Source organism: Pungitius pungitius, chromosome 8 (assembly GCF_949316345.1).
Source record: "Pungitius pungitius chromosome 8, fPunPun2.1, whole genome shotgun sequence".
Lineage (NCBI taxonomy): Eukaryota > Metazoa > Chordata > Actinopteri > Perciformes > Gasterosteidae > Pungitius > Pungitius pungitius.
The window spans coordinates 16,296,940-16,323,840 of record NC_084907.1 but is presented as its reverse complement, the minus strand read 5'-3'; the positions used below and the strand labels follow the sequence as shown (position 1 = coordinate 16,323,840).

The 26,901-nt window shown below is 41.9% G+C and overlaps 2 protein-coding genes across 3 annotated transcripts in view; one reads left to right on the top strand and one right to left on the bottom strand.

Moving 5' to 3' along the window:
• Window positions 1–366, bottom strand: part of nek4 (NIMA-related kinase 4) — a 7,618-nt gene extending 7,252 nt beyond the window's left edge. Inside the window, exon 1 of the mRNA XM_037447831.2 lies at window positions 249–366. The gene's annotated coding sequence lies outside the window, so the exon portion shown is untranslated. The remainder of the gene's footprint in view (window positions 1–248) is intronic.
• camk1b (calcium/calmodulin-dependent protein kinase Ib) lies at window positions 323–26,901 on the top strand. 2 transcript variants are annotated; one of them, XM_037447835.2, is made up of 13 exons: window positions 360–434; window positions 1,967–1,979; window positions 5,060–5,173; window positions 17,562–17,693; window positions 19,849–19,923; window positions 21,336–21,474; window positions 21,580–21,706; window positions 21,897–21,972; window positions 22,108–22,220; window positions 22,894–22,972; window positions 23,103–23,190; window positions 23,809–23,908; window positions 24,151–26,901. In XM_037447835.2, the coding sequence occupies exons 2-13, from the start codon at window positions 1,969–1,971 to the stop codon at window positions 24,243–24,245; spliced, it is 1,149 nt and encodes a 382-aa protein (XP_037303732.1). In that variant the 5' UTR covers window positions 360–434; window positions 1,967–1,968; the 3' UTR covers window positions 24,246–26,901. The 2 variants fall into 2 exon arrangements, with proteins under 2 accessions (XP_037303733.1, XP_037303732.1); XM_037447836.2 differs by lacking the exon at window positions 1,967–1,979 and having other exon boundaries at window positions 323–434.

Sequence of the window (26,901 nt, the reverse complement as noted above, 5' to 3'; positions counted from 1 at the left end):
TGGATTCGCAAATGCAAAAACAAACAAGTTAACGAGATACGGACAGGACTTTGTGTATAAAAGGGAAGCAGGAGAAACGAAATAAAACAAGTGAAGTAAACAAACGAATGAGCCTTAAAGAATGCCTTTGTTATTATTAGCAACTAACAACCTACAGAGGATGCACGCCGACACCTACACGCCCCCGGGCACCGCAGCACTGGTGGAGGAGGCCGACAGGCGACCAATAGGGTCGCAGAGCGGTTTACCTGCGCCGCAGCTCGGCCGGCGATTGGTCCACCGGCGGTCCTGTCACGCGGTGACGTCAGGATCAGCGCTGCCGGGAAGGTTGCCAAGTACGGGTTCCGTCCGAGAGCGCTGCCGAGTTGTAGAGACCGACCGACGGACGGACGCTGGATACGAGCCGTGGACCCGTACCGACTGTTCAATTTCAGGTATGAACGCCAGCCGCTCCACTGCCGTGACACCCACTTCCACTCTGACTATTTCCCTCAAAGGCTCGTTGGATGTTGGGAGCGTGTTTTTCTTTTCTTCTTCCTGCCAGGTTTTTTTTTTTTTTTTTGACAGCTCATTTATATTAGGCAACATTTATCAGCAAGGTTAGCGGATACATTTACGGGCGCATTTACCTTCTTCGCCCGGCGTTCGGCGGGCGTTTTAACAACTGTTCCCCGCGTGGACGTTTCGTGACTTTAAAATCGCGCCTGCGGCTGAAATCGTGGCGGCGGGGATTCGTTACGATGCCCGTTCACACGAGGAGACGTTTTTGCGCGTAACCGAAGCCGCAGATTGGAGGGACACACCTGAATCGCTGTGAGAATAATGACAAGTTTTTTTCGGTATAGTCCCAACAGGACGTGCAGTTTTGCGTTATTTGCCCCCCTTCCGTCTTTCTCTTTTTCTAAAATCTTCCCCTGGGATCTTGTCTTCGGATCAATAAGCTCCCCCTGAGAGGAGATTTGGTGTCCTCCGTTGTCACCAGCTGACCGATTAGACCGATCCGTTATTCTAACATGAGTGTATGAGTGTTGATTTTTAAATTTAGAGGCGTTCACACGCTTTTAAAAAAAACTTCATTTTGGGTTAAATGAGATTTAAAAGATACCATGTAAGTAGTAAGTGGGCCAAACTGTTCAAGTCCACATGACGGTTTTTTTTACAAAAAACCTATTCCTTTTACAAAAACTTCCACATGAACCATTACTACGTATCTGAAATGCTCATCGTAAACGGAAAAGGCCAAAGTATCTGTCCCCAGGGTTCATGCTTTCAATGAGTCAATCTCCTGGCATGCAGGAAAAAGCACCAGCCCACCACTGCAGAGACCCGGGTCAGCTCACTAGTTAGACAAACAATAACTTTTTAGCTGTTGTCCTAAATTTGTGAATGGGGCTTTTTTTTTTACTTTCACTGAGAAATGATCCTCAGCTTTAGTGTCCGGCCCAGATTCTGAGAGCTTTAGAGATCAGAGATGTATCTTCGTGTCAGACGTAACGATGCCCTGAAAGAAGCACATGAAAGTTCTTGCAAAAACTGTAACCTGTCTGTTGACATCCAGTTCTTGCTCTTGACTTGGCATCAGAATATTCTCAGTTAGGCGCTGTGGACGGCCTGCTGAGATGAAATGATACTAGCAAACACAAGCTAAAGCAAAGGGAAGCCCACTCGTAGGCGTGCTAGTTTGTTGTCTGCGCTTTGAGCGACCCATTTAAGAGATAGTGAGCAGATATGATCCACTGCTTAGTTTGAACATAAGTTTTTAGTTTTCTGTTTTTATATATTTTTGGTTATTTGTGAGTGTGTGTGTGTGTGTGTGTGTGTGTGTGTGCGTGGGTGTGTATTTACGCAAGTGCTGCAAGACATTTTAACACCAATATATATATTCAATACTCACATGTCATTCCGTCACGTTTAACTGTGGTCGTGTGTACGTGTGTGTGTTTCTTCTGTCTACCGCACATCACAGGAATGGGAAACCAGTGAGTACAGCGACTTTCTATTGTGCAAAGAATGAATGCTGCATGTTACATACTAGTCGAGGATTGTGATTATCTGTACGGTGCATCTCCCTACTTCCAGCCTTTTCAATCCTTCTGCTTCCTGGTTGTTGTTTTTTCTGAGCAGCTTATCTTTGCTGGTTCTCCAGAAGTCGTGGAGGGCCTGGCCTTCTGTGTGCTCAATACCTGCATGTGTCTCTCTCCTCTTCTATCCCATACTTTTGAAACGTGCCCCTTCGTGTCCTAAACTATTTACAGCATTTGCTTGTATAAAAAAAATAAAAAAAAACGCTTTGCTCAACTTTATCCCCGATGCCCCAATTTCTTGAAATATGTTCTTTGAAATGTGAAATGAGGTGGACTAATGAAATCCAAGTGTTTTTAAGGCGATTTAGCTGCATCTTGTTATTTTCTGTCAATTTCTATAATGGTATAATGAGATGATTTACAAACAAGTAGTGGTTGAGAAGTGTTCAATTGCTCTGGCTCTCTCCTAAATGGTCTTGCAGTTATTTTTAGCCTTGAATGCCGCTACTCGCAATTCACATGTACTTTATTGCTCTGTTTATAATAATAATAATATGGATAGAGATGCAACTTTTTTTTTAATGTTTAATTTCTCCTAGGACAAGCTTGGCATTTAGTCTAAATAAGTCCTCCACTTTGTATCCGGACCGTAGAAAGAATCTAAACGGTACAGAACGCACAAAAAAAAAAACCTATTCCTTTTACAAAAACTGTATTGTGAGCTGTGAATTAGTTCTTTGACCCGCTGTGGAACATTTTCAATGAAACCATTTTTCAAAAGAATTGCTCGTTAATGGATCCTGGGCTCTCAAAGAAAGCGTCCGGTGTCGAGTGGAACATGTGCTGAGGAATAGAGTTGCAGTGTATTGTGCTTTGTTTTTTTCCCTACACTATAGATATTAGGGTGAGCGAGGCTCCAAAAGGGCAGATTTACATCTGTTACAATAGACTTCCTCTCAGCGCCTCCCGTCAGCACATGCGTGTTTCGTCACGCCAGTTTTAGAGATACTTCCCTTTTACTTTAGTTTGCTTTAAGTGACATGCAAAATGCAGTGGGGGGGAAACAGTGGAGGATATCAGTTGAAATGTTCTACTGTACTCTTTGTTCCTCGAACATTTGGGTACAATGTTAAGTGAGTTCATATCAGATGCTGTTTGATGTGCTTTAAATATATATCTAATAACCACACAGCTCACTGCAATCAGTTTTTGTTTTTTCAAACAAAAAACAAACCCTGCAGCCGTCCAAGCGGCCGCCATGATTTCCACCTTAAAAGCAACCAGCCATCAGGCACCTAAAGCAATGTTGTCTCTCGGATACTGCAGCAGCTCCTTTGGGTTTCCATGGCGACATGCACGAAGCCGACTTCTGACATTAATGCAGGCGGGCGAGAGGGGCGCCAGATTTTTTCTTTTTCTGTGTGGCGTGTGTGCACGGCAATCGGGGAGCGCACGTCAATGCACCCCGAAGAGGCCCCGTCTCGTCCACGCGTATTCCGAGACAACGGCGGCGTGGCGCCTAACGCCGCTCGCTGAGTATTCAGCGTTTCAGCGAGTCCACTCTGAACCAACGGCAGAAGGGTTATTTGGGCTGTCGTCTAAAGTCCTGAACAATATTGCTCTTGTACAACACGTTGCATCATCTCACCCAGACGGAGTGTGAAGCCGCCAGCAGGAACAGAGGAGGAGGAGTGGTACGAACACGGCTATTTTAGTCTCCCAGGTTCCTCAGTTCTAGACACTTTCTGGGTTCAGATGACGACTCTGACGACTCTGACAGCAGGGTCCACTGATCAATGCAGCGCTCGGAGTGTGGCGATGACAAACGTCAGAAACCGACTTCTTCTGAAACATACGAGCGTGTGTGGGGGGGGGGGGGGGGGGGGGAGGAAGGAAGGGCGGAGGGTCTTTAGGCTTAACACCGTGGTACGATTTTTGTCTTGCTCCGACTGCTTTGTGTCACCTCGCAAACGCTTCAGTGCTACACGAGCTCGATTAGGTCACTAACACATTAGATAAGCGGAACATTTAATAGATGGAAGAGCGTTTGAGTTTTGGCTCTTTGAAATAGCTGTGCTTCCTCACACAGAAGCTCATTTTAAACTGTCACTCTCGTGTCATTGTAAGATGAACCAGACCGTTGTAACACCAGAGTAAGCACTGAGGGGCCATGCTGCTCTGCTCATGCTGTGCTATGAAAAGGGAAACATTGTATTAGAGACAGGATACCAGAGTGAAACTGTAGTTTACTGATTACCCCAGTTGACCATGACTTTCAGCCCGCCCGGGCCATAAATTCATCGTTTGCTCATCATAAAGATTGTTGAACATCATTGCCAGACATGACTTTTCATGGCGTGTCAGGACATTCGGAGCAGATCTTCGTCTGCCATGTTGAACCTCCGAATGTAACAACAATGCAGAAACCACCCCAAACTCGCAACGACAACAATGGCTCTGTATTTCCCTCTGACCAAGTATTTCCGTTTAATGGATAAAACGCTTTTTGGACGCATTCTTAAATCACTTGGGACGCGCCAGTGTAACATGCAAAGGACCTTTTTGCAACGATCTGTTTGTGCTACTGATTTTGAAATATTTTGGCGAGTTCATTGGCTGAACCTGGAAAACAAGTTTATCCTTTTTGCATCATTGTGCTAATCATTGAGTTGCTTTACTTCCTCATGGGACAAACGCACACTCAAAGCGCTAATGCGAACCCCAGCTATCAACCCCAAAACAACATAATAATGCTCAAACCAACAATAGCAAGTTGTATCTTTTACATACGATTTAATATCAAGGACTTTGAATTTCCTGGATCAGTAGTTCCAGGCACGACTACATGTATTGTAAACTGTCAGTGTCATCACACACGGGAAAACAAATCCACCGATGCCATTAATCCAAGTGAATCTAAATGTTCATTTGCTTCAATACAATCACTGTTGTATTTATTGCAGGTTGGTGACGGAAAGTATAAAACTATTGGTATTAATGAGCTTCTCCTCCTTTATCCTCTTTTTCTCCACCAGTATTGTTTGTGACCGTAACAACAAGAAGATGCCACTGGGTGAAGACTGCCATGCCTGGAAAAAGAGGACCACGGATGTGAAGGATCAGTATGACTTCAAAGAGGTCCTGGGAACGTAAGTTTGTTGGTCCGGGCCAGCGGCACCAACGCTGGTGTTTCAGCTTTGTATGATGCCGCTTTCACGCGCGCAATGACATCACCGGGCGGTTTGAATAACCGCTGCTTGGGTTTGCATTTGATACAAATCACTTGGCCGTTCTCTGAGATCGCTAGAGCACAATTTGTTTTGTTTTTTGACAACAAGACTTGAAGGAATTGAATTTCTATAAATTGCAATACAAGCATTTGTGCAGATCGCTGTCCAATTGCTCAGTCGGAACAAAGGACGACGCCATAAGTTTCTCTGCATTTTGTAAATGTGTCGGTGCTCTATTTGCGCTGGGCTCCTCTAGTCCGTCCTGTCCGTTCCCCCAGATAAACCGCTTGATGCTTAATCTGACATAACAGGCTCTAATGGAAACCTGATGTGTTGCATCAGCACACATTTGGTAATTGTGTCAGTGCAGAGCCAGCAGGAGCAACAATGCTGTTTTTCCATGCTTCCTGTCACATTTACTTATGCCAATGAAGGTGAAGTGGCACAGGTTGTTTTAGTGCGCATGAAATTGCACCTGCATATTCGGCTGCTCAGCCCAACTCTCTTTGCAATGTTAATGGCAACAGTTATTTTGGGATTTAATTAAACACATTTAGACTTTACAAAAGAACCTCTCTAAAACAAAACTCCCAACGCCATTATTCCTGGTGATCAAAAGGATATTTTCAATGAAATAACCAGGCTTATTTGAAAGCGGTCAGTTTATGCAGTCTAGTCAAATAATCTTCAGTAGTAGGGATAGCACTGCGATTATCTACCCGGCGCTTGTAAAGCACACTTTAGTTGACACAATGTCATCAGACACTGTTGATTTTCTTTTCTGACACCGTGTCAACAAACCAGCCACAAAGCATTACATTGAGATGCTGGACATCAGAAACGCCTCTTAAGCAACCCTTGCATTAAGCCTCATAAGCTGCCGTCACTGATATAATGTTAAATACACTTTAGCTTGATACACGCCACGAAGGTTTTATTATTGTTATATTGTTATTATTGTTGGCCGCTGTATTAGGTTATAGCAGATTGTGTATTTGTGTAATAAAGTGGGGATTCTCAAGGATCTGTCGGTGGACTTAATACAAATGGATCTAACTAATCAATGATAATTTACTAACGTGATGTAAAAATTAGTTTTGCTTGAGATAATTTCCATCCTTGGATTTTAGTTTCTCATTCTATTATTTTTGTGTGTGCGCGTTATTCATTTAATAGTAAGAAGAAATGAGCATAAAAATTAAATAAGAAAGAGGAAAGAAAAGCAACTAAGTTAAATAAAAGAAGAAAAAAAAACCAACATATCGCCTTGTCTCGTTGAGTGGGCAGCGCTGACAAATTGTGAAACAATGAGATAAGCGGTTCCCATTTCTTCGTGCGATGGTCGTCGCAGCCTTTTACTGCATATTTTTGCTTCTCGTTCTATTACCGTGTGTTCACAGTGGTGAGTGGGAGACCTTTGGGTGGGGTAAGGCCTACATTTGTAATGTGAGGCATTAGTTTCATTTATATTTTGAGAAAATACAAAATACTTTTTGCCGTAACGATGCTAACACACCTGTGTCTGCATTACTATTGCACCCATTCCGTCCCGCATGTACGCTGACATCAGGCGACAAGCAGGGTGCATCCTGGACAGGAGGACTGACATAAGGCTGACCTATATAAACACACGAGGTCTTTACATGAATGGCTGAACAGTGCCCCGTCGTACGTGGTTCAAAGTCGATCAAATGTCGCATTATCCAGCTCAAATTAACGAGATGATTGATGTCCGGCTATCTCTGTTCCTCAAAGGCTGATCCGTGCTCAAACTGTCTCGTTAGTTTGAACCAGATGTCAGTCATCAGGATAATCGCGTGTGCGCGTCATACGTCAGGAGGCGCAAGAGTCGTTCAACAGAATATCGGCAAACAAACCTAAATGAACAATGTCTTTTTTTGTTTAATGGAACGTATTGTTCATCTTTTACGTTGTTCATTCTGTACATTAATCACAGTCTGTACATGCCGGGGGAGGATCCTCCTCTGTCTCTCTATAGGTTTCTTCCCTTTATTCTCCCCATCGAAAGCTTTTTCATCTTTTGGAGAGGATTTCTTGTACCGATGTGAGGGGTTCTGGACAGAGGCTGTCACATGACTGTAAAGCCCACTGAGGCAAGTTTGGGATTTTGTGCTATAGAAAATTAATTTAATCAAATAATCATGGATATGGATAAATGTATATGCTCATTTTAAGTGCCTCATCACTATAATCAATGAGATTTATATTTCTATAAATCTGCCTGCTGGCAGAAGGCTTCATGGAATGAATCATCCAATGAGATCATAGAAGCTACAAACAAGCCAAATGAACAATACATAGGAGATATGTACTGTATCAACTTCTATATTATATGTTTGTGTTTATATGTAGGTGTCCATACAGAACTGTGAATCTGTATGGGCGAATCAGTACGTATCTATTATTCATTATCAGACATTTGATCAATTGAAGCAGTGTAACCTCCAAGAACTTTACAAAGAGCATGACATGCAGCGGCTTTCCAGATGTTCTGTGCATCACAACACGGTACAAAAATGGACAGAATGAGAGAGTGTGTGTAATTGAATATGTTCCATCACCACCATAGAACCATCTCTGTCCTCTTGACCCGATTGGGCTCTCACTGGGTTCTCCCGTCTGAATGACCCTGCTACCCATCCCACAATGAAGCACTTGCACAGCATCCCCAAATTGCCAGAGGCAATTTTGACCCCGGGTAGCTCTGGAAGAACAAATTACTCCGAGTGCACTGCAGTGCAGTTAACTTTTATAAATCCTCCTGACTCCGTTTTGTTGACCCTTCACCATGTGTGCCAGGTGTCATGAGACGGGATGTTTAGACAAGGCGTCTCCCTGCACCTTCTACAAACAGCCACACTCTTGTTAGTTCAGGATTAAGATGTGTAAACACCAACTGAATCCAAGATTAAACCTAAGCGCATAATGTGAGTTTATGAAGCCACCTTTAGCCCCTTCAGTCATTGATGGGCAGAGAATAGAAGATCTATTGCAGGCACCGAATGAAACTGACTAAAGTGACTTACAGTTCCACATACTGCAACAAAGGTGTTGATGGAAACTTGGCCTCCTTCTTGGCGGCATCTCTTGCGTAAACACCCTCATAAAGGACAAAAAAACGCTCAAAAGAAAAGCTGCAAAAGCTAAATGACCTGCGGCCAAATTTGCAGATGCTTTGAACGGAAAATGCTTGATTATTTCCCATTCATGGGAATCTTAATTTCTAAAAGCACGTCCAAACACAGATAAACCGGATTAAAAAGAGCCACCCTGATGTTCAGTGGAAAGAAGTAAACCGGGATGACTGAAATGACACGCTTAATGATCCACAACCGGATGTGGCTGGTTTCTGTGTACATTCGACATAAGAAGGATTTACAGGTAAATACAGGATAGCAGTATCAAGCCTTATTTAAGTTATATTAATGCACAAGTACAACAAATGTTTGCATACATGAAAAGGTGTGTCCGTGCTTTCAATCCTGACCTCCCTTCGGTCCTCCACCTGCCCCTAGTTTGGTGCTGAGCTTGTTTATGGAGGGATCACCAGCTCCGCTGTGTGCCACATTCATTTGCAATTGCTGGATTGTTGTCTTGGTAACAACAGGAGACACTTTCCATAATGGACTCAAACAGTCACTATGGAAACTAAGTTTTTTGATTTTGCTATTAATAATCATCCAACGGGTGCATATGTTCGCATTGTGCAAAAGATGAACTCTCTTTCCCTTTTACAGGAAAAAAACAGAAAAAATGACACGCGTATACAGATTTCTTTTAAATGTGCTCATATTTCTACTGCCTGCTCCATTTGATATTTCAACCAGAAGGAGATGTCCTATAGATGCTACAAATAACCTCATCACTGAATATTATTTTCGTTATGTCTAAAACATGAAGCTATTCAAAACTTGCTGTCCCTCCGCTGACAGCGCATCAAATAGATTATTATTACGCACATTATTATTAGATTAAACAGTTCTTGCGTTTGATCACATCTGTCAAACGTCTGCGATTAGTGACACAAAAAGTAATTATCTAGGGACTTAAAGCAGTGGTACTGACTCCCCGCCTGCTGCCTAATGTTTTTGTAATCAAAACAGATGGGAATGAATAATGCACACACAGGCAACAGAGCTGTCACTGCAATCAACTCAAATCCTCTTTTGCCTTCCTTTTCTCATTCCTACTTATGTCAAGCTATCCTCTCTATCGCTCCCTCTTCCCTTTGCTTCTTTGCTTCTGCCGTCGTGAATCCAGCTGCCCCATCCCCGGCGCCTGCTCTAACTGCCTCCTGGTTTCACACCAGGTTTTCCGTGGAACGGGGATCCCAGTGTGTTCTGCGTCCCTGTTTTAGCTCCATGTGAATCATTTAATCCACAGTAAGGCTCAAAATGACATGTCAGAATTTGTCCTCGGAATCCACACCTATTCATACCACGTCACACACCGGACCATCCACCAACCATTTACTCAGGATGCGTATTTACAGGCGTGATATTGATATTTTCTGTATTTAGCTCTGACTCAATTCAATGAATGCCGAAACTCTGCACCAATCTCAAACAACCGGTCATTGGTTTGTGGCAGATAGCCATTAGAAATCCTTTAATATTGATGTAACATACTGCCAAATAAGTTATTGCAAATCTATAAGAAAATTCTATAAGACAAGAAGCAGCTCTTTATTATTATTATTTTATTGCAACGTTCCCACACTGCAAGCTTCAGTGTTTCTCTGCTGATGACAAATGAGACAAATGAGGCCATGATGCCTTTTCTGGCGTTTGAGTGAATGCTGAGAGCAGCGAGGGGAAATTCTCTGTATTTTTAGCCCAGAACACATTTCTAAACACAGAGGCGAGGGAGGAAGTGAAGGGTAGGGTAGCGTTCCGTAATCATCTAAAATCGTTGGGGCTGATGGATCGGCCCCCGCCTGTCTCTGTCACTGGCAAACGGTGACCCAGCAGCCACTGCGCTCGCTGGCCGTATGATCTGCTTATCGGCTGCCATTGATCTGGGAAGCTCTGTGTCCATGTGAACATACGGTTGGGTTGGGTGGGACCACACTTGCTTTTTTCTTTTTTTTTTTTTTAAAGTCATCTGCTCATTCTGCACTGATGGTTCAGAGTTTTTTTTGTATAGCTTTCCTCTTTTTGTTTTCTTCGTGATGGCCCGTTTCTCTCCCTCACTCTCCACCTCCACCATTGAAGGCATCACACCCATTCATCACACATCTTCTCTTTTTACACAGCATAGATGCCTCTCGCCCACAGGCTCTGATATGTGGTACGATAGGCCCAAGATCTCTTTTTAAAACCTTTTTTTTTTTTTTTTGTGCATCGCAACTACAGACTGAGGCACCATTACCTGCTTATCTGTTGTCATTTGAGAGAAGATCACAAAGATGATGAAACACTAGTTTTATTAGACACTTATGTTTCTGATCTTGTATATAGGATACACAAATATTTTTGTTCCTATACTATTCACAAATGATAACCCAGGCTCGGACACTAGGACTGTCAGAAGAGGAACCGTTTGCCCCACTTGTGCCTCTCGGCTAAAATACATGGGCTTTAAAGCTAATTTACCACTCAAGCTGAGGGCTCTTTGCTCGTGGAGTGGAAAGATTCAATAACTCGAGCGTCATTGGGGTGTATGTGTTTTTGTGAGTGCAGTTTCGCTTACAGAGTAAGTGAGTGAATGTCTACAACTTGTGTGACTTGGGTAAGGCTTTGGCTCAGTCTAAATGTCAAATGCACTTGGATTAAATTATGAGATGAATCCATATTGCAGATACTGTATGTAACTGGCAATGGGTTATTCTCCTCTTAGACCTCTTTAAGTTAGTTCTTTGGAACTAAGCAACAAGCATATTGGGTCATTTTTAATGCAGATTAAAATATTGATTTGATTTATTTTTTGTCAATGATGCTTGAGATTCACGACAATATTTATCAAAGGTCGGGCGATGGCTGTTACCATTATTATGCATAAGCGCAAGACACATCAACATGCCGGGAGCTCTAACATGAATTATACATTTAAAGGAATGATGTTTTTGATACAGCTGTGCACAGTAGATGAGTACAAGCTAGGGTTCAACTCAAAAGCAGAGGACACTAAGGGAGTTTTTCAAGAACAGTATTGTGCTTATATATAATTAACATTTTAGAGTTCAGTTGTCACATTTAACCAGAAACTGTTTATTATGCCTGCTATTAATCCAAATATATTTCAATCCATTTATTACAACAAGCAATCATCCAGAAAGCTAAAGGTGCAGTGGGATGCACTTTGTTTTCAATCAATCTTCATTACTGATGACATATTTAAGCTATTGCTTCTTCCTAATGAGATGCACAAGACTTGTATCTAATGGGAATCTTCGTTTTTGTTATTGCTTTGATGTCTATCTTCCTAATTTCCAGATAATGAGTCAGCAGAGCAGCCTGTGACCGATCCATCTTGAACTACACTTTAATATCAGCAATCACACATCCCACATAAGAGGTTTGAGGGAATTTGAGTCCGCACAGGTTTTTCATTTTGTCTTTATGTTTCAGTGTGCTGATTTAGAATCAAATGAATTCAAAATGATGATTAACAAAGTGGTTCCGACAAAAGGAAACAGCAACCTTTATAGAGCAGATGAGTCTCCCAGCACGAGCACCGTCCCACGTCATCTATTTTTCATCTATCGCACTCTGTGCCTTTCTCTTGCTGTCTGTATCCCAATTCTTGCCCCCCCCCCCCCCCCCCAAGATTAATGTTATATTTATATCACATGTATGTATTTTGTATTCATTGTTTTATTGCAAAATCTGTTATTTCAATTGAGCTCTTCTTCATCTCCCTTTTAATCAAATCCAGACATGCACACTACTAATTCCTTAATAATTTGTCCTTTCCTTGTTTAGCCGCTCTCTAGTTACAAGGTGTGATTGTGTCCAAGCTGTAGGATGAGAACCGAGATAATACCTTCTTTATCCGAAGGGAGGTGGCGTACAAAGTGCCTTGCACCTTAAAGCACATGCGGGACAACATTTTACCATGTCTGTGTTTCTAATTCTGTCTCAGCCATAAATACTTTTAATTTGGTGCTCCAAAGGTGTGCAGATAGCATCCTGGACCACAACACACCAATTTTAGCCAATGCTCCATCAAAATCAAATCTGCTCCGGCAGTCAAGAATTCATGGCAATTACAGTTTAACCGTTTGTTTGGAAAGACGAGAATTTCCCAACCCAGTCTGGAAAATCCCAATTCCTTACTTTGGAACCCCGGAGCACTTCAGCCCTGCCCTGACCTAATTCCAGTAGAAGTCTGCGTCTCAGCATAGCACGGCTCAGCATGGCATAGCCTCCAGTTCCTGGAAAGCACACACGCACACGTACACGTACACGTCCCCAGTCCCACTGTCTGGCCCACTTATGCATCTCCATCTGCTCACAGCAACATATCCACCCCTAACAATTTTAAGTACACTTGCAGGCTTGTCTTGTACATCTTCCCACAGTCTTTCGCAAATCTTGTAATCCGCCATTGGCCTACAAGTTACGAGCTGTCCACATATCAGCAAAAAAACATCTTTAAAAAAAAATATATATATTCATTTTTTTTTATCTCTGGTCCTAGAAATCCTTAGAGAAGCAAGTTCTTTGCTTTTGCAGTTAAATTACAATCTGCTTTATGATTTGGATAGTGACATGTGTGTGAAATTAAGTTGCGTTAATTGAGCCACTAAACGGCCAATTTATAAACACAATCCACCGCAGAGGAACTTTATTAATCCCTCTGTTGGAATCATGTCTCTGAAAACACATTTTGCCCTCTGTGCCATTTTAGGCTAAATATTTGTGTTAAGCTCTCTTGAGGTTTGGCATGCTTCAGCAGCTACTTGCTAAGTCGGTCTCTCTTTGCTGTTTGCCTAGTTTATAGGCTGGTTTATCTGGGCTTTTTATGACTGGCCCATAGAGCTGTTTAGACTGGTCTAGAAAATGACCATAAAACCAACAGCAATGGCTATGGCAAAACCTGTTCACTTCAAGGTATGTGCACAGGTATCCTGCACAATCAGACCGATTTAGTAAAGCTTGGGGAAGGGGGGGGGGGTTCCAGTGCTGCCACACGTCCTACTGAAACAATTTACTGAATGTACTCTGTTTATTTTGCACATGGCATTTCCTCTTGGTGGGCTATAGTGTGCAGAGCATGGAGGTCTCCAGCCAAAGGACACAGTTACTGGCACTGTGTCAAACGTACTAGCGCCATGGCAACACTCATATTAAGGGATTGTGAAGATGATTTTACCGGCATATTACATTTTTTATCAAAGTAGACTTAATGGAATCCTTTTTCTATTACAATTGCGACATTTGGGGAATTTATATTAATTTGGAAATGCTGTTTAGCATTAATGGGCAGCAGGTGGATGCTTCTTATTACACATATGTGACATTACTCGGGGCCAAAGTACCTTAGTACCAGTGGCTGGATTTTAACATAAAAATTGTGGCCCACCAGGCACTGTTTGATGTTATATTCTCCTTAATGTATGTATACAAGAAATGCTTTCCTGCATCCCACACTGTATCACAAACATACCAGTCATGACCCCATAAGACAGGGTATGTATTAAAATGACTCAAACCGAAAAAACAATTTTTGGCCACCTGGGTGCAGTACAACAAACTGTAAACACATCATTATCATCACCGTATAACGTTCTCAACTCTCTCTCGAAGTTACGTCGATCTATAGCTTGCATTGCAGTAGTAGATCTATCTTGTAGTGCTCGTCCGCCATAAGTTGTCAAGCGTTGTGTTGATTTGTAGAGAAGAAGAGCGGCTGTGGTTTGGTTTTGTACATATCTGGAGGCCCAACATAGCAAAGATTGTCTTTTTATGCGTCAGGGCCAAAATCACAGTTGGGTATCTCGCAGCTCTTGATTGCACCAGATGGTCCTTCCCTATGTCTCGCTGACCTTTCCACAGTTACCATTTTGTCATCTGCTTGCATACTTTCTTCACCAACTTCTCAGCAGGACAGATGGAGCAATTGGTTGGTGTTTGAGAAATTTCCGATTTGTTGTGAAAAAAGAGAGGCTATATACAGTCCAGGAAGGTCTGTAGTCTCAAAAGGAGAAAATAAATATTTTTGGTTCATTCATTTTAATAATCCATATTTAATATAATTTGACTCTACATTAACAAGGATTGTGTGCTGTGCATTTTTGCACTGCACACACTTGCCCTTTAATTGCTTTAATGCAAGTTTGACATGGTGGGATGCACACATAAAAAGGGCTCCTCGTAGGGAAATTAACTAAACAACGCCAAATCTGAATTTTAAGCAAGCAGCTTAATAAGAGACAGAACAGAGATGGAATAAGTAGCTGAATGAATTGACTATGCTGTTATTTAAACATTGTCATCAGTGATAGTTAAGAGGCTGCTTCCTGTCCAATATTTGTGTTTGGATAAGTGTTTGGATTTGGAAATTGTGGGCAATAGCCCATCAGTGAACCAAGTGTTGTTTCATTGGCATGTAAATGTTCCCTATGCTAGAAGCACGGGACATTTACATGTTGCTGCTGCCTGTCTATATTTGAAGTTTTTGCACTGTGAATTTCTGAGAACACGCCCTTCTCTTGGGACAGTGTCAGTATGTCTTGAGGGTTTTGTGGTTAATAGCTGTGAAGTGTGTGTGTGTGTGTGTGTGTGTCCTTTTCCTGGTTACATGTCCCATGGCGGGGATAAGAATGTCCTGCGAGGAACAGCTCTGCAAACGAAGGTGTTTACCTCATAATCCAGTTGAAGCCTTCCCTGGGCTTAAGCTGTCCGCAAACTCTCACTACTCAGCATTCGTGAAATATTCATCCCCATTATGCTCATCATATTTTCTGGTTCTGCACTGTGTAAGGGGCAGCGTTAAAATGGACTTTTGTATTTTTTTCTTTATAAAGATCCGTTCCACGGCTGAAGAGAAGCATCTTGTTGAAATGCACTTGGATGAGGGAAGGGACAGGGATTATTTTTGGCAGTTTTGTGGTTTCTATCGAACTTAAAATATAGCAGAATGATCCTGGGGAATTGGGGAAATAATAAAACATTCGTACGTGTTGCTCTGTGTCATAACCTCACGAGAACTATGTGGCAGCGGCTCTGCTTGCAAGAACTGGACAGAGGAACACATTAGTGTTCTCAGATTTTCCCCAATGTTTTTGTGCACCACTGTTTGACACTTTCCCAAAGCCTCTCGGTGGGAGCATGGAGAATGTCAACCAAATCCTCCAGATGATACAAAGGAATTTGCAGCACTGACAACCTCCTCCACACAGCTGGATTCATGCCAAAGCTAATGGCCTCTGTGACACTTTTACGTTCATGTTGAGATGAGAACAGAAGGGCCCGCTCCAGAGATACTGTTGCTGTTACTTTGATGAGCAAACGGGTTCAGGAAGGTTTATGTAGGTCGCTCTGGAAAAGTATGTTGAGGACCCCCAGATTGAATCTATTCTTGTTTTCATACTGCAAGAAAGATGCAATTAGTAGTATATAGCTGTCATTTTCACTACTTAACTTGTGTACCTTCTCAGCCTTCCAGATGTATCCTCATTCAAAACAGAATCCACCGCAGCTGAAGTCAATGTAAATACATCAGCACCAACATAAACCTTTGTAAATCACAAGTCACAAAGTAGACGCCTTGTGCATAGTGCACTTTCATTAAATACACTCTTCACTTCCTGTTTTAACTCCCTGAAGGTCTGCCTAAGGAAAACAAACAATTTCCACTCGGTATTCACGATTTCTCAACATGTGAGGTTGAGTCACCCGAACAAATGCAATTGTTTAAAAAGTAGTAGTAGTTGTTTTTTGTGGAAAGCCGTGCCTTTGCAATGAAGAGGGTGGTGTTTGTAGATGCAGCTAAAATGCAGCCATTTCTTATTGGCCATGCTGATAAAGTATCTTCAAACCTAGTGACTGGATGATTATGGTTCCTCTCTGCCCACACATACAGCTATATGTGGCTGAAGAGATACTGTAAAGTACCCCCCCCCCCCCCCCCCCCCCACACACACACACACATTTACACGTACCACTTTGCTTTAATGAGCAAAATGCAGGGTGTTTATACATTTAGCAGTTTGCAAAAGTACCCCAGCAGCAAGTGGTGCAGGTCCATTGGCAGTACTGTTAGTATACTGAGCAGATAATAGCCTGTTCCAAAAACAAACATTTGGCTGATGATGAGTGAAGGTCTGTGTGGATGCAAAACGTAAGAGGAAGCATGACTAAGATCTGTTGTGCGAACTTCCCAGTGAAAACGGCAACACTTTCATCCAGAGAAGTTCCTCTCTTCAGATGAGGTTTGATTGATTTTTGTTACTTTGGGACAATCCTGCCATATATTTCGCACTTTGCTCACACTTGACTAATTCAGTATTCATGTTAGAAGGGGATTTCCGCACCGTGTACAATGTGTTTCCTTATACTTCTGTTACTATTGTGTTAGTTAATAGTTTATTCAAAACGTATAATTGTGGGTTTGGAATCCACACAGTCATTGTCGAGAAATATCTCTGAACCCCAGCCAAAAACCCAAGAGGTTGTAAAAAAAAAAAAAAAAAAGTCTGACTGCTGTTAAATGGGGTCATGGGAAAATGTTGAAAAAAAAAAAACATGGTAGTTAGAATTCCGTTGCTTAACTTGTTTTCCATTATTGGTTCTAGTTGGCAGGGAGACGCGTGCAGAGAAAATGAGGAAGACATTTATTCTAAAATGGTCCAGTTAGAGCTAGTAGCTGTTTATACTTTATCACATCACAATCATTTTAACCGGGTACATGACATTGTAGAATGACATTACTTCTAGTTCACAATGCATAGTTCGCTGCTCTGTTTATGGTTGTAATATATTTGAACCTATGATGAACTGAGTGAGCCACACATTTGTATAAATGAACAAGAATTGTCACCAAGCATTTGAAAATATTTTGATATTGTTGCTTCAAATTTTCAAAAGTTGACTCACCAGCAACAGACTTCAGGAGTAGGTTGAAGTTAAAAATAAACCCAATGTGGCATCAGAAGGCTAGAATTTCACAGAGTTGTAAGTGGCCAAGTTATCGCGACGTTTGGTCGCTTTAACATCAAAGCAGGGGTTTCCCTCTTTTATTTCTTTCTTTCTCCTCCACAATGTCACAGAAGCATTTGAAGAGCTCGCCACACACCGGTAAATGAAATGCGGCCTAACGGCGTGACCTGTGTTTGTTTCAGGGGAGCGTTCTCTGAGGTGGTTCTGGCTGAGGAGAAGAGGACCCAGAGATTGGTGGCTATCAAGTGTATCCCCAAGAAGGCTTTAGAGGGCAAGGAAAACAGCATTGAGAATGAGATAGCAGTCCTGCACAAGTAAGTGGACCTTATTTTCCGTCAGTAGTCAAAGAAACAATCAAGCATTTTTAAGTGTAGTGTAACAACAGACCTTTACATCTTGGCCCACGTGCAGCATTCGCCTGCATCTGGAATACAAACTACTAATAATGGCACATCTCCATCATATAGGCCGTGTCACATTACTAGACATCAAACATGTCGTACGTATTTCATTTTGTACCATTATGTATTGATAAGGATCTTTTCACTTGATCATTGTAAGACATGGATCCATATGTTTTGTAGTTATATATTCAGTAGAGAAAGGGTCGCTAAGTACTGAAAGAAAACAAAAATCTTATCTACTGGTATCGAACCACTTAGTAGAGAATTCGAAACCCACTTAGATTTCAGGAATGATTTCCTAGTTAGTCAAAGTAGTTTCTACAGAAGGAATTGTCCCTGTAAAACCTGTTAACCTGCATTAGAAGAAATGTTTTTCGCCTCATAGTGGTGGTGTGACAATACGTGTTTCATAAAACCCTTTTAATCTTCGCACACACAACAGCAAAAACAATATTTCAAAGTATTCGGACACCGCAACACTTATTTCTAGACTCATGTTGCAAATACACAAGTCTTCGGCACTGGTGAGTTCGCACCTACAAATTCTCCCACCCACGATTCCTCTTCATCCAGCGCATGCACAACCTTTTTCTCTCCACCTGTGTAAGAGCTAAACTGTTTTGATGTGTAAAGACGAATACGAGTGACAACACGGCTTGCAGCGCTTGTGTGGCGGTTCAAACGTACTTTCTTCAGACGAGGAGAATCGCAGACCATCGGGAAAATGACTGATCTGCGTCCCTAGTTATTTTTAGAGCTCCTGTTGCCTGGGTTACAGGAGAAACAACTAGCCAATATACCGCTATGATCCGTCCTGAGGTGAGGCTGGAGGAATGAGCGAGGCGGGGGTTTGTTAGCCTGGAATCATTGTCTGCTTGCCTTGTATGTAGTTTGATCTCATTACTCTTTTTAACACGTCACCCTCAAATCCCCCTTGGTACACGCAGCCTGGCAAAAGGTCTGACTGAGTTGTATTTCCTTAAAGCTGCATCTAGTTTTTTTTTATTTTTTTATATCAATGGTGGATCAAATGACCACAGTTAATGTGAGAGGCGAGGCTGACAGAGATAAACGTACAAAGATTCATCCGCTGACTGAATATCTTTCAGATTATTGTTTGGTTTTTGGTGGTTCATACATTTACTGTTTACACACTATCTCTGCTTCTCCTGAATGTGATTCCTTGCTTTTTCGTCAGTTTTTCTTGTCTCTTGCAGTGATTTCCAACCTGTGCAAACCAGTGGTCCCGGTGTTCTCAATTAAATTGAATATGAAAACATTTATATGAAAATAGTTCAATATAAATTTAGTGTCTAACAGCCCGGTTTGTGTTGGATAAACTCGGGCTGTTTGTTAGAGGCGTAATGGTAGTTTGATCTAGACCAAATATTTACTCAAACGCAGACCTGTGCAAATGCAGTGACTCATCACATGGTGCTCGCTCATCTGTATCTGTATGTGCCGGAAGAGCTGGTGTGATGTTGCCAGAAACTTGTTAACATGACATGTCACGTGGGTCGTTCTCAATTAATGTTTGTCTCCTAATAATTGTGTGTGTCTGACCACCAGCTGAAACGCCTCCTCTCACCACAGGGACTTTGATCTTGAAATTTTTATAAGAAGTATTAATTCAGCAAATATTCATAGTCCAGATACTGAGGCCGACACAAGAAAGGAAATTAAGTTTGTTCGACCTTAAGCACACACGTTGACGGATCTAGGGCAGGGTATCATCTCAGATTATTTTATTCTAATGCTAATATGGCACCGGACATTTGATTTTACAGGTGTACCTTTTACAAAGTGTCCGCAGAGGGCAACGCAAGGATGCAACATGGTTGTCGTACCAATCTTGATCTTATGATCTCTTTTCATCCCTGACACTACACTGACAGGTCTGAGAGGTCAGCGGAGTTGAGCCCATTAGGGAGCTCAATGCCGACACCCAGTGAAGCGCATGTGCTCATTGGATGAAACTCTGTGGTGGAAACAGACCTTGACTATGGAATCTGGTCAAATACTAATGGCTAAATAAAAGCAAGTTCTCCTCTTTTTGTTTTCACAGGATTAAACATGCCAACATTGTATCTCTGGAAGAGATATTCGAAAGTAAATCACACCTCTACCTTATCATGCAACTGTGAGTATTCACATCTGTTCGTGTGAGCCTTGAAGTGTTGAATGTATGCAAGTCTTTCTCAACGTGCTGCAAGGCACATGCCACATGCGATCAGGTGATGGTTTATTATTAACGGGTGAAGATAAAATCTTGTCGGTCTTTGACACTGGGGGTGGTGGTTCTGGTTGTAGCTGATTGATGAGTTGATAAAGCTGAATCTGCAGACTGGACAGAGAGGAGGAGAAAATGGGAGGGGGGGAGTGTAACAGCAGAGTGAAAGTACTAGTGGTAGTGAGACAATCCTACTTAAAGAGACCACTGCAGCAGAAGATGTAATTGCTTTATTGTGCTATTTCAATAAGGAAACCGCTATAAACCGCTGACATCATGATTGACAGGCCCTAACAATGACTCCAGGGAAAGATGAGTGTTCATGTGTGAGGAATTTATGTCAGGGGAATAAACTACAAGCCTAAACACACAAGTGTATCCTCCGGACTGAACTAATGCTATAGCTTCCTTTTAATTGCACTCTGTATTTGCACACACACACACACACACACACACACACATTTTTATACCTACTTAACAACACGAGTGGTGAGTTTGCTCTCACACCTGCAGCCTATCAACCTCCCTCCCACCTCTGCTCTTGAAATGTCAGAGAGCGAGAAAGGACAGTTTGGGATCACAAGCACCGTTAACTGTGAGGCTCCAGAAAACATGAATCCTATGCATTAATCACAGCCACCGTCTAATGGGAGACGTAAAGGGCAGAGGGACATTTATCATATAAAGTGGGAAATTCTCTTGTAATACATTGGTGTTCCCTCATAACAGTATTTGTGTGTCCATGGAATATGTTTTCTGTTCCCTCTGAATAATGGACTCACTCTTTTATCTAACTCCCAGTGTTTCACCAATGTAATCGATCTACTCATTAATTGTTACCTTGACCTAACGTCAAAAATATTTTGCAAAGTTAAAACCATTTAACTCTCAACTACCTGATCTCTGATTTTGTGTGTAGTGTGTTTAATAATGTCTGCTAAAAACGGCTCCAGATTATACTGTTGACAGGGTAAGAGTCTCCATCTAGTGGCTTCTAAGTCTAATATCAAGCACCCATTATCGCACTATGGTGGACCTTTTTGACTCGGCAAGAAAATGGTTTTGTTTTTCCATTTTCATGCATTTTTGGGGGAGAGGTATGTAACTGCAGTACATTTTAAAAAGCAGTCTATTACCAGTATTCACATGATAAACTAGTTTCCTCCTTCAGATTTGTGGGGATTTTCTTTAACAAAGTTTAAAATCCCTCTATTCTTTCAATTCACTCATTACAAAGGACAATCTTTATAGTCTCAATGGACCAAGATCATTTCCACAAGTTTTACTTTCCTTTCAATGACTGAATCTCCCTCTTTTTCCAGGGTGTCAGGCGGGGAACTCTTTGATCGTATCATAGAGAAGGGCTTCTACACGGAGAAAGATGCCAGTAAGCTCATTCAGCAGATTCTAGACGCTGTCAAATACCTCCACGACATGGGCATTGTGCACCGTGACCTCAAGGTCAGTCCACTGATACTAGAGCGGTAGGAGAGCGTCTCCATGACTCGTGTGACGGCACTCTGCTAAAACCTTCTGTTTTTTTGGTTTTGTCCACCCTCATTGCAGCCGGAGAATCTCCTTTACGACAGTATGGATGAAGACTCCAAGATCATGATCAGTGACTTCGGTCTGTCTAAAATCGAGGGCTCTGGCAGTGTGATGTCAACAGCGTGCGGAACCCCTGGATATGTTGGTAAGGAGGCCGGAGACGTCTCGAACAAGGCTTTACAAGGCAGGGAACTGAGTTTCATGCTCAATGACAATATCTGAAGGGCAATGAAAAATATTTCATAAAACACCATCTACAGCTACAAATAATTGTACCCCCCCCCTCAAAAAAAATAGTTTAATCCTGTAAATGACTTACTGTTTGGTTCTTTCAGCCCCTGAAGTCTTGGCTCAAAAACCCTACAGCAAAGCAGTGGACTGCTGGTCTATTGGTGTTATAGCCTATATTCTGTGAGTACGCTTTGGGGGACGTGAAGCCAGCCCGACACATCGTGGATACATGCCGTGCACTCATCTGCCCACTGCTTTTGTAACTTGGGTTATAGTTGTTTTATGTAATTGTCTGCTCTGTGCTGCGTGTCTCAGGTTGTGCGGTTACCCTCCGTTCTACGATGAGAATGATGCCAAACTGTTCGAACAGATCCTGAAGGCAGAGTACGAGTTTGATTCTCCTTACTGGGATGACATCTCTGAATCAGGTACAGCTCTTATCAAGCCATTTTCCCTCGGCCCTAATCTAAATGTTTCGTAGAGAAACAAAAAAATGAGAATTTGCTGTAGATGTGATTCAAAGTATTCCCTTTTTAACTTTGAATAGACTAAATACTCTGCACAGCTGTTTGGCACATTGATGTGCAAACAACAGTGGATTTTTCCTCTTTGGAAAACGCAGACCTCCACATCCAGCAGGGAAAATCAGCCGGGTCCTGTTAGTATCCACTCAGTAGCCTGACACATCTCACCTTGAGCGAGGCCAAGTACAAGACAGAAATCCCACTCTTGTTTTTCAGAGTCAGTCAAACTCGTTTTTTTCCTACAGAAAGAACTTGTTGGGTTTTCTAAGTTCGCTGTTCTAGTATACAATCCCCAGTTTCACCTCACAGGTGTTTAGCCCACAGGCCAAAGCAATGATACCATGCTTATTTTCCCCCTGTCCTGGCTCTTGAACTCCTCCTGGAATTGCGTTTCCCTGCTTTGGGCAAGCATCTCTTTCAGTCATTTAGAACAAATCCGACAATTGATGCAGATTTTTCCGACACATTGCAATTACCTCAAGATTAGTTTTTTACTGTTTACATCACTTGAAAAATGTTGAATCTCTTTAACTGGTGACATTTGAAATATTACAATTTGTAACCTTTTTCTTTTTAGCTAAAGACTTTATAGTCCACCTGATGCAGAAGGACCCCAACATCCGATACACCTGTGATCAGGCTCTGCAGCACCCCTGGTACTAGTCCAGTACTCCTGTAACACGATGCACTCATTCTGTTGTCTGGTTCAAACCGTAATACTCAAGCTTCAGTGATTAATTTGTTTCCACTAACACTCTTATGTTTCCTTACTCCTCTGTTGGTCAGGATCGCTGGGGACACTGCTTTGGAAAAGAACATCCACGAGTCCGTCAGTGCTCAGATCAAGAAGAACTTTGCTAAGAGCAAGTGGAAGGTACGTCAGACTTTTCTTACATGCATGATGTATGCCATATAAACTTTTTTTTTCTTTTGTTTATATTGGAATAATATGTTCTAATTAACCCTTTGGAATTGAGTGTGTTTGAATTACTAGACACATTAAAGATTTGTGACTGCAACAAATCTTTTAGGTGATGGTGTGAAACTAGATGGGTCAAGACACCTCAAGGTGTGTGTGTGTGTGTGTGTGTGTGTGCGCACTTGACGGGTGTTCAGTTTTGAAGTGTGAAGCTGTTTGGCTGAGCGGTTCCAAAGAAAGCTGTGAGCAGTCAGGAAAACAGACTCTTCAATGGTTTTGAAACCCTCTGATCTCAGCTCACAATGAGGAGTTGTTCGGTACCCATTTTACCGAGCAAAGAGCTTGAAGGATATTCTAAAACACAAGCTGTCACAGACACAGCCTGTTGACCTTTAGTACCAATTATGACAGAGCTGCTTGGTCCCTCGTGCTGTGAGACTACCAAACTTCTCAGGAACCACTGCTTTGGGCTGCTGTCAGTTATACTCAGAGTTATTGCACTTTACAGGTGCAAATAAATGAGATGTTAGGGTTTTCTGGGTTTATATTACCTTCTTGTCTTTTCCCCTGCAGCAAGCATTCAACGCCACAGCTGTGGTCCGTCACATGAGGCGTCTCCAGCTGGGCACCAGTAGCGAGGGACCCAACCCCAGTCTGCCGGAGGAAGATGCAGGTACCACCTGGGGTTTAGTTATTGTTGCTGCTCTATTTCCATTGTGTCATTTGTTTACCTCACACACAGTGTAACTACAGCTTTCAATAAGCATCGGTTTACCGGAGCCGTGCTCCCTGTTGCACGCGCGCACAGGGACAAATGTTTGAACTGCAGCTGTTACCATTCCTAAGCCGACATACTCATTAGATGAAAGGGAAAAACGAGGACAGAACTGATGGTACATCCTCTTTCTCTCTCAGAGGCCTGTGAGGGAGGGTGCTCCCAGAAGGTCGATGGAGGAGCTGAACCCATCTCCAACTGCTCCTTTCGCTGCCACCCGACCAGCAGGGTGTGATACCTGCACCTGCTCCACTTACGTACCTGACCAATCCCAGCATTTTTCAAAATTGAACCCCCTCGGTGGAACTGGAGGCACCATTTCCCCTCCCCCCGCCCCCTTATCTGGTTAGGAATACCGCGTAATTCCAACCTCACGCCTGCAGGGGGGGCAAGCCTGTCCAGCCTGAGAAGGGGATTAAAGGAGGAGTAGGGAGACTTGAGGTTAATCATGCACCGATGGATTACTTAAACGAACCGGGCTGGTAGTTTGGGATAAGATGAAATGGGGAGGGGATACAAAGGAAAGAGGAAGATAACCTTCTCCCCCAGAGAGTCAGGGGATTGTTTTTGCAGAAGCAGGACAGAGCTTGTTGGACAGTGTTTTTACCCATGGTCATTGAGTCAATTTCTCCTTTTGTTTGTTTTATTGTTTTATATATTTCTCGGTTGTCTTTTTAACGTCCAGCAGTGAAGTGCAAATCCAGAGACAATGTCTGCATGATCAGGAGAGAGTCTCCCCCGCCCCCCCGTTGCATGTTCTGTCATCTTAGAAATATATCCTGTCGCAGGTATGCAGTAATGCAGTACAATGCAAATGATGGGGTGTTGTGTGCAAAGTTGTTAAAGGATGAACAGTATAGAGAATTTAGCCATGATGCGGTATATAAAATCAAATTGAGTCGAATCTTCTGCATTCTGTGTCTTTAAGTCAAGCTTTTAGACAATCGGTACGGAATAGTTTATGCAATGAAAACTCCATTGATCTACTCTGTAGCCTTTTTTGAGGCGATGTAGTGTTTCCATGCTGCGGTTAGGTTTTTTTGAGAGGCAACGGTTTCTCTTTTCTCAACCCAGAACCCCTTTAACCACTCAAGCACAGGGATATATCTTTGTCTAAGGTGCCTTTACAATGAGAAATATATTTTCTGGTGGCGTCTGAAGTTTTTTGTCGGTTTCTTAAAGGACTTTTGTATGTATCACATTTCATGCTTTTTGTCTCCTATTTGTGTACTGTAATCTCATATGGCAGGGCTTGCATACATACTGTACACTGACATTATAGTTAAAGGGATATTAAGAGGAATTTGAAACAATAATGTAATTTCTAGCAAGCTTCACTTATTTTTTTTTATTTTTTTATCCCTTCTGGATGTTTTTTGGAAACATTATTTACATTTAGCCAGCTCCCTCAATGATACAGATTAGAGTACTGTGTTCATGCATTTAAATATTCACTTTGCAAAATAATTGTACTTGCAAACCTTAAACATATTAACACACCTTATGCTGGAGACTAGGCCCACTTTGAAGGTTTATGTTGGTTGTGTCAATGCAAAAAGTCTAAACAAAAACTGGAACCAAAATTTGATATGCATCTGTTAATGTGTACTGTAATTGTACCCTTTGTCTCTTCATACATTATTTTACAGGCACATTTTCTCCTCGAGCAGCCTGCTTAGAAAGGAATCTCAGATTAAAGGATTTAAATATGCATCAGATTGACTCACTTCATCTTTACTGACCACCATCGGGGTTTTATGTTTGTATGTGCATTAAGAGTACATATTCTTAAAACCTGCATAGACAAACTAATAGCAGTGTTGGCTCTTTCATAATGTACATTTTTAACCGTAGAATAGTGTGGAGAGGAGCTTAATGCACATTTGTTTGAATTCTAGGTACTTTATTTTAAGTACTGATAAGGAACTGAAGAACGATACATGCATCCATCCTCTGCTTGCTTCATCCAGTCCTTGAAAGATCGCAGTTTAATTGTTTAATTCTCTCTTTAATACATTTGGACATTTACTGATGTGATTTGCATGATGTGGTTTGAACTTGTCAATTGCATTGATCAACAATGAATAGTACTGTTGTAACGTCGTCATGAGATGAGGGCTTTGAAAAGGAGATATTTTGTCAGAATTTGTATACTTTTAACAAGTTCAATATTCTCATCAAAAGTTTCTCATGCAGATATGAATAGTATCGAGTATTAAAAGAATAGTAAAGAGCGACAAACGTATTAACATTTCAAAACAAGTTAAAAATGCTGCTTTAAAAGAGATGACCTTGTGTTCCTATCGGATAGACGTTGTCATGTATTTGGACGTAAAGTATGGTTCAAAGAGTATTTTATACCCCTGGGATGTTCAGTGCGAATTGTTTGTACTTTGAATTTCTGTGACTGAGGAAGACGAGAGCAGCAAAGCTGAGGCATGGAGGCAGTTGGCAGACAAAATCAATTTATCTCCTGGCAATAAAAACAAATCTGCTTATTTTGACATATAGCCACAAATCCTGTCCTCATTTCCAGCAGTGCAATTACGCTCCTGTGTTTTGGCTACAGATTATTAATTTAATTGATTGTAAAAGATTTACAAGCACAGTTAATCCAAACACTACTCAAAACAAATGTGTTTCCCCACAAACCCTGAAATGAATTTCAAAGAATACTGAAGTGATTAGGTTTGACGTTTCTCTTTTGAACACATTAATTGCTTGTAATGAATGACCGATGTGTAATTAGAGTATTCGTACCATAAATATGTTGCCTTTTGAGAAATGCTGTTTTGGGCTGCAGTACCTGCAGTATACAGATGATGATGATGATGTGTTGTTGAAACTGATTTGTAAGTGAAACATACATTAAAATATCTGTCTATGCATTA

What these genes read in the sequence shown, in the direction of transcription:
- camk1b (XM_037447835.2), top strand. An exon ending in GGATGACATCTCTGAATCAG is followed by an intron (nt 22,221 to 22,893) that starts GTACAGCTCTTA and finishes TTTTCTTTTTAG; the next exon opens with CTAAAGACTTTATAGTCCAC. An exon ending in CAGGCTCTGCAGCACCCCTG is followed by an intron (nt 22,973 to 23,102) that starts GTACTAGTCCAG and finishes TCTGTTGGTCAG; the next exon opens with GATCGCTGGGGACACTGCTT.